This window comes from Lutra lutra, chromosome 12, assembly GCF_902655055.1.
Source record: "Lutra lutra chromosome 12, mLutLut1.2, whole genome shotgun sequence".
Lineage (NCBI taxonomy): Eukaryota > Metazoa > Chordata > Mammalia > Carnivora > Mustelidae > Lutra > Lutra lutra.
Window position 1 is genome coordinate 47970782 of NC_062289.1, and position 24242 is coordinate 47995023.

General features: G+C 43.0%; 1 protein-coding gene across 3 annotated transcripts in view; it reads right to left on the reverse strand.

Moving 5' to 3' along the window:
- Nucleotides 1-24242, reverse strand: part of LAMA3 (laminin subunit alpha 3) — a 262818-nt gene that overhangs the window by 21514 nt on the left and 217062 nt on the right. For all 3 annotated transcript variants that reach the window (XM_047697035.1, XM_047697036.1, XM_047697037.1), the window contains 14 exons: nt 23660-23776; nt 23385-23564; nt 22341-22483; nt 18542-18712; nt 16033-16184; nt 15714-15876; nt 14943-15076; nt 13999-14143; nt 10596-10715; nt 10094-10227; nt 4301-4418; nt 3784-3924; nt 1161-1300; nt 276-407 (listed from right to left, as the gene is read on the reverse strand). In XM_047697035.1, the coding sequence (XP_047552991.1) occupies nt 276-407; nt 1161-1300; nt 3784-3924; nt 4301-4418; nt 10094-10227; nt 10596-10715; nt 13999-14143; nt 14943-15076; nt 15714-15876; nt 16033-16184; nt 18542-18712; nt 22341-22483; nt 23385-23564; nt 23660-23776 (1990 nt within the window). The remainder of the gene's footprint in view (nt 1-275; nt 408-1160; nt 1301-3783; nt 3925-4300; nt 4419-10093; nt 10228-10595; nt 10716-13998; nt 14144-14942; nt 15077-15713; nt 15877-16032; nt 16185-18541; nt 18713-22340; nt 22484-23384; nt 23565-23659; nt 23777-24242) is intronic.

Below are 24242 nucleotides of genomic sequence, written 5' to 3' on the forward strand. Positions count from 1 at the left end.
GGCCATACTCTGAAAGGTAACTTTCAGTAGACCTTTTCTAAGGTTCTGGGCCAAAGCTGCTCCTACAAAGGGAGGCTGGGCCCCGGGCGGGAGTTTATGGGAGGTGGTTTGTTCCTAATGTGTGTATCTTGTCTAAGAAGTTGTTTGAAAGTTGATGCCATGAGAGCCTCACGCAGCACGTGGTGACAAACCCAACTTCACTACTAGAGCAAGGAGATGCCCTCCCTGGAGGCAGGTCACGCTCGTCAGCCACACACCCGGTAAAGGGCACGCACCTCCGGATGAAAACGTTGCTGATACAACCCTCGAACTGACTCCCGCCCAGATACAGGGGATGCTGGGAACCCGACAAGTCTTGTAGCCTTTGGCTGCTTTTCAGAGTCTGGTCGTCAATGAGAAGCCGGAGTCTGGAAGAGGAGGAAGGCAAAACAAGAGTGAGAATGGCAGGGAAGGAAAGTTTCTCACCCCAACGCCAACTTAGGGTCTTCGACTCAGACTCTATATCTTTAACCTAAAGTAACTTGTTCAACGAGGTTTATTTTTAAAGAGCACTGAAATTGTTTTTCATGTATTTCTTTTTTTAATTACATTTTTATTATTCTATACATACAGAAAGTTCACATATCCTGTGTGCTCAGTGAAATTTTTGCAATGTGACTACACCAATGACACCAGCGCCCACCCAAAGAAGCAGAAACGACCAGCACTCAGGAACCCAGCCATGTGCTCCCTTTTCCCCGTCTGAGGGTATAACCCCCGAATCCTGAATTCTGATAAAAGAAATTAACTTTGCCTGTTTTTGAATTTTATATCAATGAAATCACAGGAGATGAATTCTTCTATGTGCAATCTCTTTGACTCAGCAGGACGCTGCCAAGTTCATCCACATCCTACAGGTGGAGATCTTTTGTGCTCATTACTCGGTTTCATTCCCACCATCTGAATAGACCACAGTTCATTGATCCAACCCCCTTTTGGCTGATGGATTTTTATCTATGCATTTTTTAAATAAGGACATTGATAGAGAACCAGGAAGAAGGCTAAGACTTACTGGTAGTATAGTGTTAGCATCAAGACACATACTTCACAAAAAAAATACTAGAAAATTCCATCAAACTAAATAAAAGTCTTAGGACTGGCAAAAGTGCTGTCGCACTCACCCAGAGTTGTCACTTATCACAGATACGTAATGCAGTGAACCATCCATGTATGTCTGCGGAGATTTAAAAATCGGTCTGTTGCTATCCCTGGTGCTGAGTTCAATGTGACCGTCTTCCAGGGAGATCTGCAGGTTCCGGGTCTGAAACCATCATAGAATATACCCGTCAATGTCATTAATTTCCACTGAAAAATTATGGCGATATCAATACTGAAGTTATGGTCAACACTATGGATAAAACAGGATGTTTTGATCCAAATATTTTGACTTCACTATTTCAGTTTAAAGATTATTTTGGAATATTCTGACTCTGTGTTTATGAAAATAAAAGTCTTATGCAGATTATTTCAACACTGATGAATCTGTCAAAAGCCTCTTATGGACCTATGTCCCTAAACTAATTTTTTTAAAAGATTTTATTTATTTGATAGAGAGAGAAAGCACAAGGAGGCAGAGCAGTTGACAGAGGAAGAGAGAGAAGCAGGCTCTCCACTGAGCAGGAAGTCCAATGCAGGGCTCGATCCTAGGACCCTGGGATCACGACCTGAGCTGAAGGCAAACACTCAACTGACTGAGCCACCCAGGCTCCCTCACCTTTTTTTTCTTTTTTCTTTTTCCAATTTAACTTCTCCATCAATGATACAAAACAGTTTTTTTGTTTTTGTTTTTGTTTTTTCTGAAGTTATTTTCATTAGGATCAATTCTTTTCTGAATCAATTTTGAGATGAAGACTCGATTCATCCCTTTCTTAAAATATATGATTATAGCAATGATATCTTCTCTTCAGTCATTATGAATTTTTAATTTTCTGGTCATAATTTCTAGGAAGTTCAATTTTCTAATGTCAGACTCTATAGATTGAAATTTTGGCATGATGATTTGGTTCTGTCAACTCTTAATAAAAAAAATACGTGTAGTTTTTGCAGTTGTCATTTTAATTTTGTTGATTTTTTTTTCTATCAAGTACAATTTTTCCAGTTTTCAACAAGATGTCATCATTCAGTGAGCTTTTAATCCAAAACAATTTTTATGGGGGTGGCTGGATGGCTCAGTGGGTTAAGTATCACAGATACGACTCTTGATTTTGACTCTTGATTTCAGCTCATGTCACGATCTCAGGGTCCTGGGATCACGCCCCACACTGGGCTTTGCACTCAGCCTTGGGGATTCTCTCTCTCTTCTCCCTCTGCCCCTCCCCCTCTCTCAAATAAAGAAATCTTAAAAAAAAATAGAACAATTTTACAGTATGTGGCTGGCACCACTGTCAGTTTTATTTTTATTTTTTTCAGTTGGTAATTTTCTTTATGAACTGGATAAATGTCAGTTTATATGTATGCCTTAGCTCACCCACTAGGAGTTGCGGGCAGTGTTCCTGGGATATCTCTAGGATCCCTCCATTGTCGAGGAGTGATCCCCTCTTTTGCAAGTCAACTCTTCTGCCGGCCTTTGACCATTTTGTATATTGTGTACTCCATGTCCCTACCCCTGGCAGGGGAAACAAGCACTAGATGTCAAAAGAGCTAGGTTGAAACACCCTACTTTGATAGGAAGGGCTCTCTTGCAGTCAAAGTGCTGGCACGTGCTTCTTCAGGGGGTAGTTTAAAAAAAAAATCTCTAGCAAAGTGGGGGGCTTGGGGGGTAGAGACAGAAAAAAAATGAAATAAGTTGGGATTGGGAGGGAGACAAACCATAAGAGACCCTTCATCTCAGAAAACAAACAGAGGGTTGCTGGTGGGGGAGGGGGGAGGGAGAGGGTGGTTGGGTTATGGACACTGGGGAGGGTATGTGCTATGGTGAGTGCTGGGAAGTGTGTAAGCCTGATGATTCACAGACCTGTATCCCTGGGGCAAATAATACATTATATGTTAATAAAAATAAATAATTAAAAAAATCTCTAAAGGCTGATGAGCAAATATATATCAAGAGAGACCACAGAATCCGCTACCATTCTTCCTTTTGACAAATACTAATTTTTTTGTGCAGACAATCCTAAGAAACAAAGCCAAGAATGTCAATATTCTACTTCTACGCTAAAATCTGCTTCATTCCACAAGGGGATTTCTAAATATTAGTTAACACTTATACCTACATAACCACACAAGGGAAATCCTATGAAGCTGTAGAGGGTACCATCTTGTCGCTCTGTTATACATGAACAAAGAGCCAATGACCCTATCTTCTCTCATTCCCCAGACGTAAATATTGTCCAACCAGCTACTGTTGCAAAAAAGGAATCTGAAGAGCTATCTTCTGTGGAATCAAAAAGGAATAGTGGGGAGACATTTGGATTTTTTTCTTCTATCGAAAACTTCAGGCTCCATTATTACTTTTAACAGTTATAATTCACCTTAACTCATGAAATAAACCCAGGAAGAATGAAAACGAGTCCATGAATACATACAAATTCAACTCTGTAAACTCTAATGTACTTTCTTAGCCTTATTTCTTTTAGGACTTGCCCTATGATGAGGAGTAACCTCCATGGTTGAAACAGGCAATGTCATTTACCGTGTGATGATAGATGAAATGCCCAACTAGTTTACCTTCAAAATATCTCTATTGTTTTTGACATCAAACTTGATTCAGGTTTAAATCTTATTCAGTATTCATACAATATTTCATACCTGTGCCTGGAGATTAAGTAACATGCCACTGGGTTGAAAGGTCTGAAACCCAAAGGAGGCCTGGAATTCGTTGGGCAAAGGGAGGTCCAAATCGGTGAACCTCAACTGTCCACCCCTGGAGAATGAGGCAGACCGCACGAGCTGAAATGCAAATGTGGAATAAATTAATGGCATTGGAATGGTTTGATGGCTGACATTCAGGATCTTATCCTGTATCACTTCACCCGACCTATCTAACGTGGTTTCCGTTGCCTTAGAAAGAAACACAGTTTGCTTTTCTGCGTGAGTTTTGTCTGTCAAGTTGGTACTTCTTCTTTCATACAAATGTCATATGCAGACCGGAAGGGGTTCTGTGTTTTGCAAACATGGGGGACGTAGAAATGAATCAGTTCACCCTAATACTGTGTGCTACCACAAAAACTCAAAAGTTGGTCTGTAAATGAATACAGGGCTGTAAATGAGTACAAGAGGGGCTGGCTAGGGAGAAGCGCTGCCCTGCGAGGTTTTGAATTCTTACCTTCCAGTCTTCTGAGCATTTTTTGGTGACTCCCACAGTGTCATTCAACCTAACAACACCACTGGTTTTCTTCAGATTTTTCATGCAGCCTCGGAAAGCAGGTGTAGAAATGTTAAACCTGATTTGGGGTACAAAAAAAAGAAAGAGATGTACCAGACCAGGCTTGTCTGAGAACCGGAGCTGAAACTTTCCGCACCATCTGGTCCTTCTCACCCACAAACGAGTACGTGTTTTGTGAGTACCTGTTCTCACAGGATTTCTATAACACTACTTATTCGTGGAGCTGAGAAAATTGACTTCCTTTCTCCGCGATCCCGCATTCTCAGCTTTAAAAATGAACGTAATAGTGTTGACAGAAGAATGGCCAGTGTCTTCGAAAAGTACAAATACAGAAAAGGTAGATCTCTAGAATTGCTCCCTGCTCTCCTTCCAGAGTCGTGGTCATACGGGGTGACTAGGAAGTATATCAACAAATGAACAGACCATAAATATTAGATAAATACATATTAATAAGCACATTATTTATTAGAGCCAAGAATGCCCTAGAATGCCCTTGCTTTTTTTCTGTCCACTTTTAAGTTAGTTACTGTTAACTCCGTAGAAACAAACGGTTGCATTTTGGTTCTAGTCAGTGATGAAAAAATGTGGCTTGGTATTTCATCCATGCCACGCTGGAACAATGGAAAGCATTGTGAGGATTAAACAAGTTGATACACAGGAATTCTTGGCACTGTGTGTGGCTGTGACTGCTCAGGGGCTGTTTCCGAGAGCTCAGGGCTCTGCACCCACACTGCCTGGGTTCAAGCCCTATTCTGGTGACATAACCTGTGACTGTTCTCTCCTTCCTACAACGGGAATGTGTTCATCTGTCTCATGGGGTTGTCGTGAATTTAGGTGGGAGTTAAGATGGTGCCTGGGACAGAGTGAGGACCCCATGTGGGGTGGCGGGGTTAGGAACTCCCCACTTATGAGGAGAGTCCTCATAACGAGAGCAATTTCTTCCTACAGCAACTCTGCCTTTGTGACTACCTTGGCATTCTGCCCCCCCACCTTTTTTTTTTTTTTTTTTTGACATTTCCCCTTTGATTTGACTTGGATCTGTCTGGAGCTGACTCCACATAAAACAGTAACACAGATGAACTGACTGGAGTCCAGGCAAATATTTGTGTTTCTTAAACAAATGATGTACGGAGGAAAACACAAAGCTGCTTTTCTTATAAATCCCTAAGGCGGCTCACCTTTCTAAATGGAAAAGTATCTGCATTTATTTTTATTCAAATCATTATAAATAGTTGAGCTACAGGTAATGCTCATTAAATTAAATTTCATTAGAAGGAAAAGGAAGAAATGAATCCTCACGGGCATGGCAGCTTGATCGTAATTATTTTGTGAAGATGGCTTTTTGCCTCAGAAAAGAAGGAAAATTCCTACTAACTGCTGGAGCTCATCTATTTACACATATTTTAACATCCATTCTCTCTTGGGTTTCCATGGGGTTCGGACCCCTCGCCATCCCCTGAGGTCCTTCTTTCCGTATAGTCTGGGTCAAAGGTAGAAGAGAAGCAGAAAGGCAGCTGGAAGATCCTTATGGAGCCCTATTCTGTGTAAGGCACTGTTATTCTAGCCTCACCATGACCTTTCCAGGGAGGTATTTTCCTCTCCAACGTTCACCGAGCTCTTACCACATGCTGGCACTGCCCTAACTCCTTGACTCTCTTTGAATCGTCACAGGACCCTGAGAGATGGGGAGCTACTCTGACTGTATCCCCAAGGTCGCATGGGGAGGCGTGGGAAGACTTAGCAACTTGTCTAAGCTCATGTGGCAAGGAAATGGCAGCTCTGGGATCTGAGTGGTCAGCGTGTCCTACCAACTAGGGCAACTCAAGTCCCTGCTCTTTACACTTACACAGTCTGTGTCCCCATGGTGCTCGGAAGAGTTATGAGTCTTTCCCACGGGAGAACAGTTATCTCCAGCAGGGATGTTAAGATGGAGATCTATTTCCACTCTTCTGGGGTGTTTTGGTTACTTTGGCTCATCAGAGGGCTTAGACTTCCACATTTGCTCCAGGAGGCAAGGGCTGAACACACTTGCTAGAGGGATGTGATCGTGTAAGGGTGCAGGCTGCTGTATTGGAGGGTTAGCACACTGGGGGGTGGATGCGCACTGGGGGCCAGGCCATTCACGAAGGCCTTCACGGTCCACGCCTGCGGTGGGCAGATTTCAGAGCCACAGGAGCCGAAGGTAATCCTGAACTGAGCAATTGTGCAACAGATCCGTGGCTGATTTTTACTTTTTTTTTTTGGTCAGAGAGAGAGGGAGAGAGAGCAAGCACAGACAGACAGAATGGTAGGCAGAGGCAGAGGGAGAAGCAGGCTCCCCTCCAAGCAAGGAGCCCGATGTGGGACTCGATCCCAGGACGCTGGGATCATGACCTGAGCCGAAAGGCAGCTGCTTAACCAACTGAGCCACCCAGGCGTCCCTGATTTTTATTTTTTGAATTATTTTCATTTTAATGGTTTATTATTACACTGACACAATGTTGTAGCTCCTCAGGAAAGATTTCCCACTGGCTTGAGAGCCTCTGGAGTTATTGGGATGATTCTCTCATCTCATGGAAAGCAGATACGATTAATAGATTCTGATTTCTGATTGGAATCCTGAAAAAGTCATTCCCAGATCTGGGCCCCCATTCCTAGAAGACACATGATAGTGGAAGAGGAGAAAACAGAGCGTCCACAACATCTCTCGGTCAGAGCTGCTTTCGAGATCATGCTGGCTGGCTTTGCTCCGGAGTAGGCTTAAGGGCTACTGTCTGCGAGGGCCTTCTCCTCAGGCTGGGGTCAGAACACCTGCCTCCTTTGGCAGAACTGCTTGCTTGCTCCTCAGAGCTTGGTTATGATTGATCAGTAGGACTCCTCTCCGCCCACCCGCCCCCTGCTGACCCACGTCAGAGGGAGTTTCATCAAAGCTGTCGCCAGAGGGCTGCAGCAGGGCCAGAAACAGCCAATACTGCTTAGCATTTTATTTGCAAGGGAGTAAAAGGCCGGTGAAATCTTTTGACTGGCTGCTAACTTCTACATTTTCCATGTTCTTATGATTTTAATTAAAAAAAAAAAAATCAAGGTACAAACTTGTCCAGAAAAAGGAGTAATCCCTTGTTTGGAAGACTCTAGGACAGATGACTAGGAAAATTCTGTATGGACATCTATCTGTATATGCATAACTAGACCCATGTACCTATTTCTTTCTTTTTTTTTTTTTTTCCATGTACCTATTTCTTAAATGGATAGGGATGATAAGGGAAAGAGAAAGAAAGCCTGAGTGCTGACTTAACTCAAGGTCACATAGCTCTTTGGCAGCTGAGTCAAAACTAGAACGACTTCTTTTGGTTCTTACCGACTACCCTTTTCTAGGAAGCCCTGGCTGGCGGGCACCTGCATGTCTATCCGGGGGTCTTGTGCTAACACTGTGCAAATGCAAACCACCAGCCAGGGGCTTCCTTGTTGCCTCCAGGAATTCCTCAGCGGTCTGCGTGAGCCCACCTGCCCCAGAACCTTGACAAGCACCTGTACCTGAGCTGCAGTCACCCTTTCTCCAGCATAAACTTCTCTGCAAAGGACCAGGCCTTTCATCCCACCCCTCTCCCGCATCTCCACCTGCAATCTCTCGGGCTCCAGGAACTCAGTCGGTCTCAGCCTGAACCAGTCCCCCTGCTCCTCTGCAGGTGCTGTCTACTTGCCCAAGTGCTAGAGCAAAACCCAGGTGTTACCCTTAAGCACTTTTGATTTTCCTCCCCAAATCCAAGCAATCTCTCAGTACTACCTAGCCGCTGTCCTAAACAGATTGAGAATCCGCTCCCTTTGCCACCTGCACTGCTATTTCCCCTGTGGCTGCCTTCATCTCCTGCCTCTGTGCTCGTCTTCTAACCACTCTACTTGCCTCTGCCTTTTCCCTCTCGAATCAAATCTCTGTCCCGCACCAGTTGAATTTGATAATGTCCTTTCTCTGCTGGTGTCCACCGAGTGTTACCTTACTGTGATTTTCAAGATCCTCTGTGTTCTGGCCCCTGCTTTCTATACCAGCCCCCGCGGAGGCCTCCCCCGGTGTCCTGCAGTTCCTTGGAAGGTCACACTTTCTCCAGCTCTTGGTGCTTCCCATATGTTGATTGTTCCTGCCTTTCAGGGCCAAGCCAGAGGCCACCTTCCCCATTCCCCCACTGGATTAAACTCCTTCCCGGGGCCCCATTGGGCCCTGAGCTTCCCTCCTGTGGCACCAACCACACTCTTTGGTCCCCCTCCTGCTATGCACGAGGTTCTGGCCTGCTCACTGTTGCCTGCCCCACACCTGCCACGCTCCCTGATGTCACTCGACACTACGAGTATCTGTGTAATGGGTAAATAAACGGGAATCTCAGATGGGCATAGGAATGCTGACTTCCTCAAGTCACATCACATCCAATTGAATAAAATCAAGATTATTGCTCATTCATCATAGCAATTCATGGTTGAATTGGTAGGAGATCGATGATATTAAACATGGATACCACCTCTTTGGTTCTCAATTTCTTTATGAAATTCAGAGGTTATGTTCCATGCAAGGTCCTTCCAAGTTCAAAAAATCTAGGGACTTCACTCCCAAATTCAAGCGCCGAGCTTTCTCACCTGCATTTTTGTCTCTGAGGACAACCTTAAGAACTTTAAAACAATATTGTTTGTCTTTACTATAGATGGACAGATGCCCAAATATATAAGGATTCTTGAAGACAGACTACCTTTGTATAACACCTTATAAATCACATCTAGTACTCCTTCCAACTGATTTATAAATTAGAGAAAGGGTTAACTAGCCTCAGATCTCATATAAGAATAATAATCAAATAAAGTGAAAGGGCTCTTCACTCAGTCACGAGTCTGTACTAACCCTTCCAGAAAATCTTCTTCCCACACATTAAGCTGTTTAAAAGCCTTTTTGGAGGGGTGCCGAGGTGGCTCAGTAGGTTAAAGTCTCTGCCTTCAGCTCAGAGCATGATCCCAGGGTCCTGGGATCAAGCCCTGCATTGGGCTTTCTGCTCAGGGGGAAGCCTGCCTCCCCATCTCTCTCTGCCTGCCTCTCTGCCTACTTGTGATCTCTGTCTGTCAAATAAATAAAATCTTAAAAAAAAAAAAAAAACAACCCTTTTTGGAGGATACAAACAAATTTAAAAGTTATTTTAAAGTGCATTCTCAAAGTAGTGTTGTTTTTTTCTTATTCATATTAAGCTTCACTTCCTTTCCAATTAACTTAATTCATCCGTGTATTCATTATCCAGGAAGCAGTTATGCAACTGTTCTGTTGATAACACATAAGGGGCAGGTCATACAGACACACCTTACATTTTAGAGACACTTCCTGAAGGCAGCAACCCCAACTTTCAGTGCCTAGTGCTGCTTGTCAGGCCATGGAACTGCCACACTCTCCTATGCTACCGTTAGGGACCCCAGGGCCACAGCCTCTGTTCTTAACGGCAGCATTGTCAACACCAACCATATCCCCTATGGTTTCTCTCTCCCTGAGAATTACACTTAGGGGTGACCCATGGTTCCTTCACTCTCCTTTCAGTGGCCAGTCCCGTAATCCAGTGTTCACAATCTGTTTGACTCTGTTGGTTAACACTGTGAATACTGAAAAGTTAAACTTTTTGCATTTGTTTCTTGCTAGACTTTAAAAAGGCAAACTAATTAGTAGCAACCATAACCACTCAGAGAGGTAAACTGCATCTTTTTTTTTTTTTTTTTAAAGAAACACCATCTTACCTTTCCCTGATTGAAATTGGAATTCCTCCCAGATAATATGTGCTGAAATCAAATATGTCACCGTGAATTGGGCTCCCAACCAAATCCACTTTTATCCTCATGACTTTTTGGGCTTTTCCAATTATGATCTGTATCTAAAATGAATGAGAGATGAGTCAGTAAGCAATGGGGAATTAAGGAATCCTATTCAATATGGGTCGGGGTATTACGTTTTTATTTCCTTCAGATTGATTATACACGTGGTAGGAAGTCTTCGAGCAGCAGCACTTTTGGATAAAAATATAACATTGAAACATTTTAATAGAAATGTTTCATTTGAAATTAATCATGTCTTATATATCCCATATACATATTTCATGCCCAGGTACTCAGATTTTGAAAGGAGGTGTCCCTCCTCTTTTAATAAGTTAGTCTGGTAATAGAAGAATGTTCTGGGTGATGACTTAATTTTAAAGGACTGAGGACATTTAATAATTCACGTGAAAAGAATGGAAAGATGTACCGAATGGTCTTTTCCATTGTTGACAACCTGTGTAACTTCTTTTTCTTTCGGTGGCTCTGAATTCAGTTTGTATCGCACCAGGAGCTTGCCATCTTCTATATCTAGAGATATGAAGCGATCCTAGGGCACAGAGACAATGTACATTTACCAGAAGATTCCATAGAAGAAAATCTAGAGGGCTGGAACTCAAGTTACTCTCAAGTCACAAACTATTCTCAGTCGCAGCCCCCTCCTCAGTTAACAGGGACAACAGTGCTGTAATATCCAGGTGGCAGGATGGGCATGACGGGTAAGTGTTCTAAGTCGTGTTCCACATTGTGTCCAGTGGCGGCACACGGGAAAGATGTAATACATGCAACTATGATCACGATTTTGTTTCATATGATCCATAACCAGCAAGCACAAATGGGAAGGAAAAAGACACAGGTCGTTAATACCATTTGAAAAGATGACCGCCACATATTGGAGAGCAGTATGGTCTTAGTGAAACCCTCGACCTTTACCACCCTCTGTTCGCTGGCTGCTCGCTGTCTGAGCCACATTTGCTGCCTCATCTCCCACCAGCCCCCCTCATTCCATTTGAATGTGAGGGGTTCCTTGAGGGCCCACAGAGGAGCTCTTCTCCCCTCCCGCCCTCTCTTTGCCTCAAAGTCATAGTCACTTTCACAGGCCCAACCCAGGTGTGGGCCCACGAAGCCCAGATGCTTCTCTCCAGCCTAAACTTGTCTTCTCGGGGCCAGGTCTGCACTTTGGGTAACCTTATTGTTACTGCACGTGACTCATGGATTCCCTCAAATTTGAATCCCACAAGCACGACTTGTGGTCCACATGCCTCTCAGCAGTCAAGCCTTTCTCTCCATCCTTCCCACTGCTCTCTCTTCCTTTCTCACCAGTAAGAACCCTGCTGAGCCAGCCACGAACCTACTAGGCATCACTCTTTAACATTCCCCCCTCTCCCTTCCTGTCAAATCTTGTCAGTTCCCCCCATTTCTTAACTGTCTCTCCGTTTCATGCCACCCAGGGTCAGTCACACTTGACTAGCCAGACTACACAGCAATAATGCCCCATCCTCCCCACATCCACTCTGTCCCTTGGTGAACCCACTTGCCACTCTACAGCCAGAGCCCTCCATGGGAAACGCCAGTGTGAGCACATTATATTACCCTCCTTTGCTCTTGGGGGAAGCTCCGACTCCCCAGCACATGTTGTGAGGCCCTGATCTCCCCTTCAGTTTCTTCTGCCTCTCTTTGCTCCAGCCACGCGGGCCACCATTTTGTCCCTGAGCACTCCCTGCCCTTCCCACCTCCAGGCCTTCTTTATGTCCCTCTCTCCACAGGGATCACCTGTCTGCCCTTCCCCTCCAAATGCTGTCTTCGCTTCCCTCCAGGTCTCAGAGTACCCATCCTTTTGTCTTTTATACATCTTCATTCACCTCAGATTTTTCCTCTTGGCCATTGTGATGAATTAATTAACCAATTAATGAGTACAGCTTTGTTAAATATTTGTTACCCCTCTAGAATAGAAGGTCCTTGAAGGCAGCCACTGCATCCTTATCCCTGCGTAAAGCACATACTTGAAGCAGCCCTTTCCTTAGAAAGATATGCTGAGGAATTTGTGATGTAGAGCTTAAATGTTTTTTTTTTTTTAAAGATTTTATTTATTTATTTGACAGAGAGAAATCACAAGTAGGCAGAGAAGCAGGCAGAGAGAGAGGAGGAAGCAGGCTCCCTGCTGAGCAGAAAGCCCGATGCAGGGCTCGAACCCAGGACCTGGGATCATGACCTGAGCCGAAGGCAGCGGCTTAACCCACTGAGCCACCCAGGCGCCCCTAGAGCTTAAATGTTTATTCTTCCACAGTCCCTGGATAACAAGAAGGCTTCTCTTTGATGTCTTCAGACAGAGTCCTTACATAAAAGTAACATCAGTCCATGGGGCACTTGGGTGGCTCAGTGGGTTAAAGCCTCTGCCTTCGGCTCCGGTAATGATCCCAGGGTCCTGGGATCGAGGCCCACATTGGGCTCTCTGCTCAGCGGGGAGCCTGCTTCCTCCTCTCTCTTTCTCTGCCTGCCTCTCTGCCTATCTTTATCTGTCAAATAAATTTTTTAAAAAATCTTAAAAAAAAAAAAAAAACTAACATCAGTCCTTGGGAACCAGTTAGCATTCATCACACTCAACAACTGCCGAGTCACGTCAGTTGAGTAATGAGCCTCTCTGCTCAACATCATTGCTCACAATCATTTTCCCTTATCTGGTTACTAAAGGCGCCATAAATTTTCTTCTAATATGAGTGGTACTTCTGGCTCTTGGTCTCTGAGAACTTCAAAAGGTAGTACAAAGAGGACCGTGTTTAGGAAACAACCACCTGGCCCTGAAGATGCTGTGTGACTTCTCAGCTCCTCGAATTCTTTTGGCAGGTCAGGACCTTCCCAAACCCTCAGAACTGGTTCAGCCTTAGAATCTCCCAGAGGGTCAAGACCAGCCCCAGAGAGGAGAGTTGGATCAGGTCTGTGTCCCCACCCTGCAGGCAGAAGGGGCTGGTCAAATCTCAAGCTCCTTATCAATCCCATGTTTGCAGAGATCCCATGGGCTGATGCACATTTCTCCAGAAATGCTCCCTGTAGAGCAACCACAGAAGGCCCTACTGCTAAGACCAGTCACTCCAGACCCATCTCTGAGCAGATGGCGCTGTCCATCACTAATACACTTTGGATTTCTCCAAACTAGACTTAAGAATGGCCTCCAGAAACTTCAGTGGCTTAAAAACAGAAGCACTGGGCACCTGGGTGGCTCAGTTGGTTAAGCGATTGCCTTTGGCCCAGGTCACGATCCTTGAGCTCCGGGATCGAGTCCCGCATCGGGCTCCCAGTTCCACAGGGAGTCTACTTCTCCCTCTGACCTTCTCCCCTCTCAAGCTCTCTCTCACTCTCTCTTTCTCAAATAAATAAAGAAAATCTTTAAAAACAAACAAACAAACAAACAAACAAAAACAGAAAAGCTTCCAGGTCTTGGAAAGCCGAGGGTCAGGCTGAAAAGACATAATTCCACAGAGCCTGGCAAGAGTTGGACAAAGATGCAAACAGCAGAAAGTGAGTCTCTCAGACACCCTGGAAGGTTGTCATGTGATTTCAGGCAGACTAAGTAGATTATCAGGCCGACCGTGGTTTTCGAAGAATACAAGTGACAATGGCATGTTTGGATGGCATGTTCTCAAATTCCCAATTACTTGCCTCATTAAAGCACACACTCCCATTGCCAAAGATGCAGAATTAGGCCAGGAGAAAAGATGCTGCTAACATTTGCACACTTTTTCAGATCTAGTTAGTTACTTATAATAACCCAGTTACCCCAAACTTGCTTAATTGAGTGGACATATTTGGTTATTTGGATGTTTGTTATAGAATACCTTGTTTTCTGCAAAGAACAGCAGTCCTCTATCCATGGTGGTCTGAATCACCTGTCCAAAGGTTGGGATGGGAGCGTTTGGTTGAGTTGGAACTCGAGCATAGCCTGTACCTTCAAAGTAATTTCTGTCTGACTCTTCCTTTCTCCTGTCAACATCAATGACCATACATTACAACACAGCAGCAAAGGACTACCACTCAAGTGTGCTCTCTGAAAACCGAGCAAAACCCATGCAATGTAGCTATCATGATTTTGTTCAAGAAGAAACATCTTTAGAACATGAAAATAGCCAACTGTTTCTCCTGGGTATGCGCTTAGGCCCTATGGTAATCAAACCCTAGCTCGAAAAACGTAACAGTTAGGAATCCCCTTTGAAAATATCTCCTTAGGAAGATGTGGCCTAGCAGCTAAAGACTGTGAAATGTAAAAAATTATTAACTTGAAATATAATTTTATTTGGAGTAGCAGTTTGCCCAAATCCTTTTAACTATAGGGAAGGTCAGGAGCTTAAGATAGCAATTTCCAAATAGTTTCAGGTGTCAGAGTACCTAGAAAGTCATGGTGTACTATGTGGACTAATATTTTTTTTTTGAAACTTACAGTAAATATGTAATTTGTGCCTGAATCAGGTGCCATCTAATATTGAATATTTTGTGGTAGGAGGCACCAAAAATTTAAGAAGGATTGATTTTTTTTTCAAAAAATCAAAAATTGAGAAAACTCTATCTAATATTTTATGCAAATGAGGAAATTTTAGGGGTGGGTTAGCAGTATTGCATGCAATCATAATTTAAGATCTACTGGCCCAAAGCTATCATGACATCAAAAGCAATCTCATTGGCTCATTCCTTTATTACATGTAATATAACTGCAAATTACGAAAAATCATAGTTACAGAGACGCTAGTTCCTGGTAGTTTTGTTGTTGTTTGTTTGTTTGTTTTACCTTCTACAAGGCTCTACTTCCGTTGTGTTGAGATTGAAAGTTTGTTTGAAGTTGTACAAGCTCAGAACATTTTCATTGAGGTCATCTAACTCAATACAACCTTTGTATGGAGGGAACCTCAGTCTAGCAGGAAGCTGAAAAAAAAAAAAAACAAAAAATCGAATTCAACTAAGGACCAATGATCAGGTTGGGCAAGAAATAGTATGAACCCATCACTTTTTTTTTTTAAAGATTTTATTTATTTATTTGACAGACAGAGATCACAAGTAGGCCGAGAGGCAGGCAGAGAGAGAGGTGGAGGCAGGCCCCCTGCTGAGCAGAGAGCCCGATGTGGGGTTTGATCCCAGAACCCTGGGATCATGACCTGAGCCAAAGGCAGAGGCTTAACCCACTGAGCCACCCAGGCACCCTGAACCCATCACTTTTAACTGCCATTGTAACACAGGGTTAAGAATGGGGACCCTGGAGTCAGAGGCCCTGGTTTTTTTATTTACCAGCTGTCTGACATTAGACAAGTTATTAAACTACTCTTAGTTTCTTCATCCATGAAATGGAATGGTAATGATGCCTATTTAAATTCACAGACTTAAGTTTAGATCACAGAACACAGGAAGTACTAAAAAACGGTTAGCTTTTATCACTAGATATGCTTTAAGAATATATAGTGAAATCCACTTTATATATAATGGATAATTGAAATAGAGACCTGAGGTCCTTATGCCAAATTGCAATGTAAATATTTTCACTCAGTGAAATAACATTTACACTTACTCTGAAGTCAGGTGGGTAACCTCCAACATAAAATACAACATTTTCAGGATCCAGATTGAGGAGCGTGTGGCTGCTTCCACCACCCATTTCATGGAATTGGGATGTTCCGGGTTTAATGGATGTGGCTTTTTTGGTGTAATTTAGACTTGCAAACTGATAAATTCTGTTTAAAAATAAGTTAAAATTATACGTAAAAGTTATATAAACATTGAAGAAATCAAAGCCAAGATACTGAAAATGGGGTTTAGCAGCACATACACTGGGAGTTCCGTGAGTATGGGTCAGATTAATAGACAGCAGTAGGCCATGGGAGTCATACCTCTGAAATTTCACCCGGTCCATAACCGACTCCTGAGTTTCGCTCTTGGTCACGCTCTGGTCCACCTGGAGTTCCGACTCCTGTTCTCCCAGGTTGTAGACACACGAGAGCTTGCCGTCTATAACTGCCATGCCAATGTAGTCCTTGGAGGCCTGGGGACATCAAGGCCACCTCAGAACACTTCGCACACACACTGTTCCTCTCAACTTCCCATCCCAAGAGAGCGCATTTCAAATAACTAAAGGATTTTCCACAGGATGCCTTGGCCAGACAGAATGAATGAGGTACCTCTTTGTACAGAATAATACAGACAAAACACTTAATTAATAATGTCTGCACTGTCTTTGCTCCTAGATTATTGCACTCAGATTCACTCCCCCTTTCGCTCAATCTGCAAATATTTGCCAAGCACTTGCCATTAAGATGAACCAGATATAGACTCAGGTCTCCATTAGATTTTAGTCCGGAAATAAGCCATTTTTATTCTCCCTGTACCACATAATGATCTCTTAACACTTTGTGCATGCTTCTATCATAACACCTAGAACCCTCTGTTATCACGTGAGGTCAGTTACATATGTATCTTTCTTCTCTGTTAGAATAGGAGCGCCTGAAGGTACACATGGAGTTTTAAAGTTGTGGTAAAATATACATAACATGAAATTTACATTCAAGAAATAAATTTCTGTTTATCATAAATACAGGGTGGGGTGCCTTGCAGGGAGATGGTATAAATTTGTTGAAGGAATAAAGTAATGTGCATTTTGTCAAAATACACAGCAGAAAGTCATGTCCTAAGAAAGCTACAAATAAAGAACCAACACTTTAAAGCATTAGAAAGTGATTAATAATAGTGTCAATTTTAGGAATCTTTAACACCCACATACACAAATGATAGCCAATTACTTCCTAATTGGCCAGAATTTTCCAGAACCATGTTTCAGACATTTTCTTTTTCTTACCCATTATATCTTAACACAGCCAGCAATTACCTTTTCCTCTGACACTTAAGTTGAAGAAATGTATTTTTTAAAATATTTTATTTATTTACTTGACAGACAGAGATCAAAAGTAGGCAGAGAGGTAGGCAGAGAGAGAGGAGGAAGCAGGCTCCCCGCTGAGCAGAGAGCCCGATGCGGGGCTTGATCCCAGGACCCTGGGATCATGACCCAGGCCGAAGGCAGAGGCTTTAACCCACTGAGCCACCCAGGTGCCCCGAAGAAATTAATTTTAAGAGGAGGAACTAAAGGCTACAATGAACTGGTCGAATGAACTGGTGCCTGGGTCAGGCTCAGTCGGTTGAGCGTTCAACTCTTGGTTTTGACTCAGGTCGTGACCTCAGGGTCGTGAGATCAGGCCCTGTGTTGCACTCTGCACTGGGAGTGGAGCCTGCTTAAGATTCTCTCTCCCTCTCCCTCTTCCCCACTCCCCTTCTCACTCTCTTTCTCTCTCAGGAAAAAAAAGAAAATGAAGTGTTCACAATGCCTGTAACAGTAGTGGTTTAAATCATTGAGAATGATAAAGAGTAGGGCGACTGCATGCCTTATTAATGAGTCACCAGAGGCTTCATTCCACTTTAGCCCTCATCCACAGATGGTCCCACCCCTGCCCACTTGGGGAAGGGTCTGCAGGCGGGCATTCTGAGGGGGAGAGCAGGGTCACGATTTTGTGAGGAAGAACCACTGCTGGTTTCCATGAAGCCTTGATATTACTGCCCTGGTTGTTTAGGGAGGGGTGCCGAACTTTAACCCCTGGTATGCATGTGCTCACATGTATACACACATATGTCATGTGCTGAGCCCACTGGGCATGTTGCACTATTTTTACCAAAATGCATCTATCTATAAACTGTAATTAGTCTTATTTCTCATGTTTTAAATATTTTATCTCCATCAGATAAGGCCAACAGATAACAATCTGCCCCTTGTGATGCCATCAGAGGGGGTGGAGTCTGCTGACATACAGGTGGGATTTCTTCCTGCTGTGCAAATGGCAATGACATGTTTGAGACATGTGTCTCAAAAACCATATTCTTTTGGGCCACAATTCAACCCACAAAGATGATGGCGGGTTGGTGATGGCGACATGGTCACCCCAACAACATTCCAGGGGAAGCCTTCTGCTGTGTCGTGTGGACACTTAACAGCCCTATGGAGAGGACCATGTGGCATGAAAAAATCCCTCCTGCTAACAGCCAGTGCTAACGCACAAGGCATGTGAGTGAGCCAAACTGAAAGCTAATCTCCAGCCTCCGTCAAGCCTTCAGATGACTGCAGCCCCAGCCAACACCTTGCGAGACACCTCATGAGAGCCCCTGAATGAAGCCATCTAGCTAAGCCATTCTTGAACATCATACCATAGAAACAGTGTGAAATAATAAATTTTTACTGTTGCTTTGGGCCACTAAATTTGGTGGTCATGCAGCAAATATATAACCAATATTAAAAAAAAAAAAAGTCCTCAGGCCATATTGTTCTAAAAACAAGAGAAATGTTGAAGGAATACTTACATCTTTATTTCCGAGGTACATCACAAACATATTCTCCGTCCTCCCATATTCTCTTGAGTCAGGTCTTTGGAGAAACAAAGAAAGAGAGGTGTATCCTTTCAAGTCTTCTAGGTCATTTGGCACCCGGACTTCAACTCCAGATTTACCATTGAACCTCATGGGGATAGCGACCTGTGAGGGTAAAGATCTATGTCATTAAAGATTCTTCTGTGAGGGAAGGGGGTATGCTCAGAGGGCCAGCCTGGGACTCTGCCATGACTTCTTTCAGCTCTACACCAGCATTTCCCAGTTGTTATGATAAAGGGCAAAGGAGTGTGCATGTCTCCTAGATCTGTCTTATACACTCATGAAGGTGTTTCAGGAGCTGGGTAACAAAGCATTCATGTTCTTCCTGCTTGCCAGTCAGGGTCTTTGAGAAGTGCATCTAGTTCTCTGTACCAGAAATGATAATCCTTATTATAATCATAATATAATTATGCTGCAGCCCTAGAAGGTTTTGTACAGATGACCTAGCACGTATGGAAGCGCTTAGCATGGTGCCTGGTGTGTTGTAGATATATAACACATCAAAAGTATTTTTTAAATAAATTCTTTAAGAAATCATTCTCCATTAATATATTACATGTTACGGTTGCATTTATTATAGGCATTCACTCCTTAAAAATGAATGCATCAGGGCTCTCTAAAACAGTGCTTTTCAAACTCAGTTGGTGAAGGATCATTTTTTTTCCCTCTCTCTAATCTGCCCTGGAACAATACTTTTGTAAACATATTAAAAATGAAATTATTAGAGAAATGAAATAAAGAAGGTATGCAAAATACATACCTACTATCCCAAGCTTGACTTTTGAGGCAATTCAAATTATTAAAAGTTTTTAGACATATACCTTCAGCTTTATATTTATATATAATGGACCAATAACAAAATTTCTAATTTCTCTGATGAGTGCTGGTCTGTGGACCAGCTTGGGTAGATGGCATTCAAATACAGAAAATAAATATTCCTTAATAATCTAAAGAATGACTCCTGGAATGATACCTACACCAAGTATATCTTGTCTATCAAGCATTTAAATATATATTTTTAAAGATTTTATTTATTTATTTGACAGAGAGAGACCACAAGTAGGCAGAGAGGCAGGCAGAGAGAGAGAGAGAGAGAGAGGGAAGCAGGCTCCCTGCTGAGCAGAGAGCCCGATGTGGGGCTTGATCCCAGGACCCTGAGATCATGACCTGAGCCGAAGGCAGCGGCTTAACCCACTGAGCCACCCAGGTGCCCCAAAGCATTTAAATATTTATAGAAAACCTGGTTTATGCAAGGTATTATGTTGGAGTGGCATACTTAGCAGTAGTGTGGGCTGTCATTTCTCAAATGTGCTTGTGACTGAGCACCCCTCACCCACTTTACAGGCTCATTTGATGCCTCTATGTCTCCTCCCCTCTGCCCTCCAGTCTACCCAACCACAACCTGAGTCTTTCCTGGCATGCCCTTTGTCACCTGGAAAACTCTCAGTCTTTTAAATTTTTTTTTTTTTTAAGATTTTATTTATTTATTTGACAGAGAGAGACCAAACAGGCAGAGAGGCAGGCAGAGAGAAAGAGAGGAGGAAGCAGGCTCCCCGCCAAGCAGAGAGCCCGACACGGGACTCGATCCCAGGACCCCGAGATCATGACCCGAGCCGAAGGCAGAGGCCCAACACACTGAGCAACCCAGGCGCCCTTAAATTTTTTTTAATTAGGAAACCATCTCATGTATACATAAAATGATGTAGAATATACCTGTATATTCACTACATTCTTAATAAATTACACATAAGTTGTATAACTGAAGCTCCTTGCAAATCTCACCTTGTCCCCATTCCCCTCTCCCACCTTAAAGGCCTTCAGAACCTGAATTTAGATTCCTATGCATAGGAATCTAATGTTGCACTATTTTTACCAAAATGCATCTATTTGTAAACTGTAATTAGTCTTATTTCTCATGTTTTAAATATTTTAATATAAATGGTATCTCTACACACTCATCTATAACTTGTTTTCTTGGCCTCCCTCTGTTTGTAGATTTATCTATGTTGACATACCTATTGGCTCCAGCTCATTTACATTTATTGTGGCATGCATACATTGATCACATTGTATACATTGTATACATTTGTATACATTTATCAGTTTTAGCCATCTCCTATTGATGAACATTTGGCTTTTTTTTCCAATTATTTTTTGTGATGACAAGCTGTGTCACATTGAACATTCTTCTACATGTCCTTTAGTACCATTCTAAGACTCTCCAGGTAGAAATGAGTGTTGTCAAGACCTTCTCAATACAGCTTTATCCAGCTTCTTAGTCTGCTTACCAGCTGCAGCACTTAGCAGCTGGTGAGTAACCTGAGGCCAGGACTATGGCTTCCTAATCTCTCTGTCCTGGGTACCCAGGAGAGTGCCACAAAACCCAGGTGCTCAAAAGTGCTGGCTTATTTTTAAGTTGTATTTTATTATTTTCCACTTACATGGTACTATTAGCCAGGACCTATTTTACATCACATAGTTTAATCTTAAAAATCTCTTGGGGGCCATTATTATGTACCCTCCTCTACAGATGAACAAAATGAGGCACAGAGAGGTGAAGTGGCTGGCCCAAGGTCCTACAGCTCATAAGTGACAGAGCTAGGATTGGTTACTAGGATCAAAACCAAGGCACTCTGGTTTGGTTAACAAGTTCTTAACCACGGTATTATACGTTTCAAATTTTGTTGGACAAATTAGTGAATGAACATAGAAGGGCAAAAGCTAGAAACATACTATTTCTCATTTGGTTTTTATAAAGCATGAATGGGTGTGAAAAAGTAGTGTCTTCCAACTGTGCCTTATGCTCTTTTTCTACTAGAGGTTTTTGTTTTGTTTTTAAAGATTTTATTCATTTATTTGACCGAGAGAGGGAGAGCACAAGCAGGAGGAGTGGCAGGCAGAGGGAGAGGGAGAAGCAGGGTGCCTGAGGAGTGCAGAGCCTGATGTGGGGCTCCATCCCAGGACCCCGGGATTGTGACCTGAGCCAAAGGCAGACACTTAACCTACTGAGCCACCCAAGAACCCCCCTGCTAAAGGTTTTATGTTGGGAGTTCTTCTCTTTTCCCAGACGTTAGGGCTCAAAAGAAGTAATAGTGAGCCTTGGAATCAACCACAGCGTCCTTAGGCAGTGATACTATGACTTGGTTTCTTGACCCTCTGTCTCTAAATATCTCACAAGGGGGTGGATGAAAAATGCAAGCTGTTTCATTAATATTGTTTTAGGACAAAACAAATTCTTGAGAGAGAAGTGTCAGGAATTCAGGTAAATACTGTCAGGTTTAAACGAGAAAGGCTGATGAATTTGTGTTCCAGTGAAGAAAATCTGCTATCATCCTCTGTCCTCAGTAAAGGTGGATTCTACAACGTCCAAGTTATAATAAGAAAGTAGGATCTGTGCAGTATCATAGCAGTACATTCTGATGATAGAACCCTTACTTGAACTTGCAATAACACTTCACCAATGGGGTCTGGAGAACCCTTCATCCCGCCTGCATAAACTCAGTGGGGAAGAAACCGCTTCAGGTCTCTGACATACCAGATCATTTAGGGCATGAAGGTAACGTGTGGTTTTGAAGGTTGACAGAAGAAAGTCAACTTTCACTTTCCAAACAACCAAAGAATTAGAAGAAAGACAACCAGTTCATGTGTAAACAAATGTCTTCCCTTTCTTGGTGAATGTGGTAACTTCTCAAAGATGGAGCCTTGGTGCCTGACGATGTGGGGACACACCTACCTTATTTGCAGCATCTCTGGCCTGCTGAATTAGCTCCCGGATACGGTCCACATTATCAGAGATGTTGCCTAGTGGCAAGAGCTGGTGGTTGATACTTTCAATCTTGCTCAAAAGATCAGGCAGTTTATTGGTTAATTTCCTTACTGTTGGTGAGATGACAAAACAAATTTATAAATGTGAGTTGAGAAAAGGTTAAATACAGATTTTCTCATTGACAATATTTGTCAAGTGTTATATTTGGTCCCCAAATATTGGGTAGGATGACTCAGAGTCAGGTAATACCTTCCCTAAATACATCATGGATTTTTACCTACAATCTAGTTATCAAATCATCTTTCTTGACCACTACAGAAGAAAATAAACCTCTGTTTTTTTTTTTTTTTAAGATTTTTATCTATTTATTTGACAGACAGAGATCACAAGTAGGCAGGTGGGTTGGGGGGAAGCAGGCTCCCTGCCAAACAGAGAGCCCCATGCAGGGCTCGATCCCAGGACCCTGGGACCATGCCCTGAGCCTAAGGCAGAGGCCCAACCCACTAAGCCACCCAGGCGCCCCTAAACCTCTGTTTTTTGATCCTTAGTATCAATTATAACTTAATACCTCATGATTAAGGGATCTGTATCTCCGCTCTATAAAATGGAAAATCAATAACAATGTTAATGAATTAAAAAAATCTTACCTAGTCTAATAGAATACCTATATTTTTGAATGTATTATGTGAAACTACTTTCTAATATTTTTAAAAAGATTTTATTTATTTATTTGACAGAGATCACAAGCAGAGAGGCAGGCAGAGAGAGAGAAGGGGAAGCAGGCTCCCCACCAAGCCGAGAGCTGGATGTGGGGCTTGATGCCAGGACCCTGAGGCCATGACCTGAGCCAAAGGCAGAGGCTCGACCCACTGAGCCACCCAGGTGCTCCACTTTCTAATATTTTAAATTTCTAATTTTGGGCTTTACCAGAGAAGAATTTAAATAAATCGACCAAAGCACATAACAATGCACAAAATGGATAAGATGTCCTGGCCAAAGGACGCCTGATACCTGAGTTATCCGCATCGGTGAGAGCCTTGTTGAAGTCTTCACGCTGTGTGCTCCCATACGTATCTTTAATTCTTGTCACATCTGTCTGAATGGGGCCGAGCCCATCTAACACCTCATTTGTGATGTCGTTGGCATTTCTGACCATGCTCTTTGCACTACTGATCATACCACTGATGTCATCTAATGCACACACAGAGGGAGGTTTAAGGATCTGAAATGGTCGAAAAAAAGAAGCCAAGGACAGGGGTGGGGGGCGGGGGTAGGGAGATGCTGACCTCTCTGTATCCCACGAAGGTCATCACGAATGGCGGTGATATTGGTGTCAATCAACCCTTTCTGAACTGTTATAACTTTCAGAGTCTGTTGAAGGTTGTTGAGAGCAGGGCTGATTTCTACAATTAAACAAAGCATCAGGAGGCAATTACCTATGGTTTTTGATCTTCCATTGGTGTTGGTGGCGCCTGAAGTAGCCAGCATTGGCAGAGCAGTGAGCAGATGTGCATCTCAGAGATACCCACTATAAGTGCCTAGACCCACAGCTCCATGGGACTCTGGTTGCAAAGGCCAGGAGCATTCCCAAGCCTGTGGTTATCAGGCTCCTCAGAAGAAATGGGAGGCTTAATCTTTTAAGGGAGGTTTAACTTCCCCTCTGTTTGGGGCAAATGTCTCTGCTTAGTGTAAGAAAAAGAGGTGACTGTCCAATTCACTGCTATGTCACAGTGCATTGTCTGGCACTAGTCTGAGCTTGATATTAGGGCATACTTATTGAATGAATGAATGAATGAATGAATGAATGAATAATGCAGAAAGAATGCCTCTTCCGTCAGAATATAATAAAGAAGTGCCATTGAGAGAGCC